This window comes from Anopheles merus, chromosome 3L (assembly GCF_017562075.2).
Source record: "Anopheles merus strain MAF chromosome 3L, AmerM5.1, whole genome shotgun sequence".
Classification (NCBI taxonomy): Eukaryota; Metazoa; Arthropoda; class Insecta; order Diptera; family Culicidae; genus Anopheles; species Anopheles merus.
The window spans coordinates 17,160,835-17,163,301 of record NC_054085.1 but is presented as its reverse complement, the minus strand read 5'-3'; the positions used below and the strand labels follow the sequence as shown (position 1 = coordinate 17,163,301).

At 50.4% G+C, this 2,467-nt stretch overlaps 1 protein-coding gene across 1 annotated transcript; it reads right to left on the bottom strand.

Annotated features, from left to right (window-relative positions):
- Positions 1–281: 281 nt before the first annotated feature.
- LOC121599491 (glycine-rich cell wall structural protein 1.8-like) lies at positions 282–2,006 on the bottom strand. The gene is made up of 2 exons (XM_041927336.1): positions 1,953–2,006; positions 282–1,872 (listed from the first exon to the last, which is right to left on the bottom strand). The coding sequence occupies exons 1-2, from the start codon at positions 1,956–1,958 to the stop codon at positions 451–453; spliced, it is 1,428 nt and encodes a 475-aa protein (XP_041783270.1). The 5' UTR covers positions 1,959–2,006; the 3' UTR covers positions 282–450.
- Between the last annotated feature and the right edge of the window lie 461 nt (positions 2,007–2,467).

Here is a 2,467-nt window from a genome sequence, read left to right as displayed (position 1 = left end):
GAAAGGAATCTCTGGGTGAGTTATGATGTTTACTGCGTTCGAGGAACAGGAATGCATTAATTGATCAAGACGTTTGAGCATCTGTTGCTGGAGATGGATTAGAATGAATGTTTTCTGAAAGGACCTGCGGCATGTGGCATTAATCTGAGATTTTGTTCCAGCAGTTAGGGATCAGCGTGGATGTTACTTCCAAGAAATTTGTTTCCAATGTGTAAAGAGGTTTACGAGAAGCTTCAAAAGATACAAAATGTGTTACATTGTTAAAGTTCCACTTGGGGAATATTTATTGTTTTCAGTCAGATTTGAACATGATTTTTCTGGTTAATACTTAAAGCAACAATACTAACAGATATTGCAAGTAGCTCACGCTGTAAGCTGCATAACATGTAACGATAGACGCCTATTCTAAAACAGTTCACAATTGGGTAGAACAACAGCCAATTAGCTCCTTCAATCATGGTGCTCCTTCTTCACGTTCACCCAAACCTTCACCGGCACGTGCTTGTGCACGATGAACGGCTTTTCCACCTTGTACGGGACGGGCTTTTCCACCTTCACTGGCACCGGTTTCTCCACCTTGATGATTTCCTTCTTATGGACCTCGACCTTGTGCGGCACCTTCACCTCGTACGGTTTGTCCACGTGGATGATCTCGTGCTTCTCCACCACGACCGGGAACTTCTTCTCGACGTACACCGGCACCACCTTCTCGGTGTGCACCGTGAACGGGACCTTGATCGGGACGAGGACCTTCTTCTCGACCGTCACCTTGTACGGCACCGGTACACGTTCCGTGACGGTGATGTACTTGATTTTCGGCTCCTTGTGCTCCTTGTGCTCTTTGTGGTCTTTGTGATCGTCGTCGTGTTCGTACTCGCCCTCCAAGTGCCACTCCTTGATGGCATGGCCCTTGTCGTCTCCGTGATGCGCCTCCTGACCGTGCGAATGATCATCATGACCACCGAAGCCATGATCGTGTCCACCGAAGCCATGATCGTGTCCACCGTACGAGTATCCTTCGTGTCCTCCGAATCCATGGTTGTCTCCATGAGTGAAGGCCTGATGCGTTCCGAAGTCTCCATGACCACCGGCACTCTCGTGACCTTTGCCGAAAGACCCATGCTCACCAAACGATTCGTGTCCTCCCAGGGTGGCGTGACCTCCGAAAGATCCATGATCGCCAAAGGATTCGTGTCCACCGAGAGCGGCGTGTCCTCCAAGATCACCATGTCCTCCAAGATCACCGTGTCCTCCTAGTCCCCCGTGTCCTCCTAGTCCACCATGTCCTCCAAGACCACCATGTCCTCCAAGACCACCATGTCCTCCAAGACCACCATGTCCGTGACCTTCATGTGCTGCCTGCTCCTGATGTCCACCAAAGCCATGATGTCCACCAAAGCCATGATGTCCACCAAAGCCATGATGTCCTTCAAATCCGTGCGACTCCCCAAATCCATGATGCTCTCCCTGACCACCGCTTTGATGACCTCCAAAGCTATGCTTGCCCTCCGTCTCCACGCTGTGATGATCTCCTCCCTGGTGGAACTGCTCACCGAACTTATGCTCGTCCCCTAGCTGGCCGTAATGGCCAAAGCCGTCCAATGGTTTCCAGCTATGGTAATCCTCATGGGTGGACTCGTAGTGACCCAGTCCTTGTGTTGTGGCGTGACCATGTTCGTTCTTTCCACCCTCTTGCAAACTGCCCTGCGCACCGAATCCTTCGTGGCCGTCCGCCCGAGCGGACAACTGATGATGGTGCATCGGGAAGAAGTGTCCCAAGATGCTGCGCTTGTCCACTACTTTACTCGCGCCGGAGTCAGTAGAATTGGACGCACCGGCTAACGCCACCATCAAGGGAACAATATAAAAGAACTGAAATGGATGAACACGAGAAGGAAGTTTAGATTACTAACTTTGCTCACCGGATGTTCTTGGAGCTCCCTCGTGCTTACCTTCATCTTTCCAAGCTGTACACCTGTTCACTGGAAAGCTCAAACTGCAACTGATGCCTTCGATGCTGTCGGAGGCGCGTTTTATAATACAACCTTGGACGGCAAAGTGTGGCCTCGCTGGTAACGCACTTCCCACTCCGAAGTACCGCAAGCTACAGCTACAATTTGTCATCGAACGGAGAATGAGTGTGTGCACCGGGAAGTGAGGTTAATTTGAATCGCCTTCATTCACCGGGCCCCAAATTCGTCCGGGTGTGTTAGTTTCGGGCGCACGGGCTTCGGGTGGGTTTTTCCCCTTACCCCATGTGGAACCATTTCACTCCTATTTCAGTGCACAATGAAAAGGGGGCCATTGCATTTGTCTTCCGAAACCCCCGCATTTGCCCCGTTGCAGTTTCAATCTGCGAAATAGAAATTGGCCAAACCTTTGCTAAGCTTCTGTGCCAGTGCCGCTGCTAAAAAAACCAAATGAAATTTAGTCAATTTCATACGTAAATGTAGCAAAGTGAAAGACA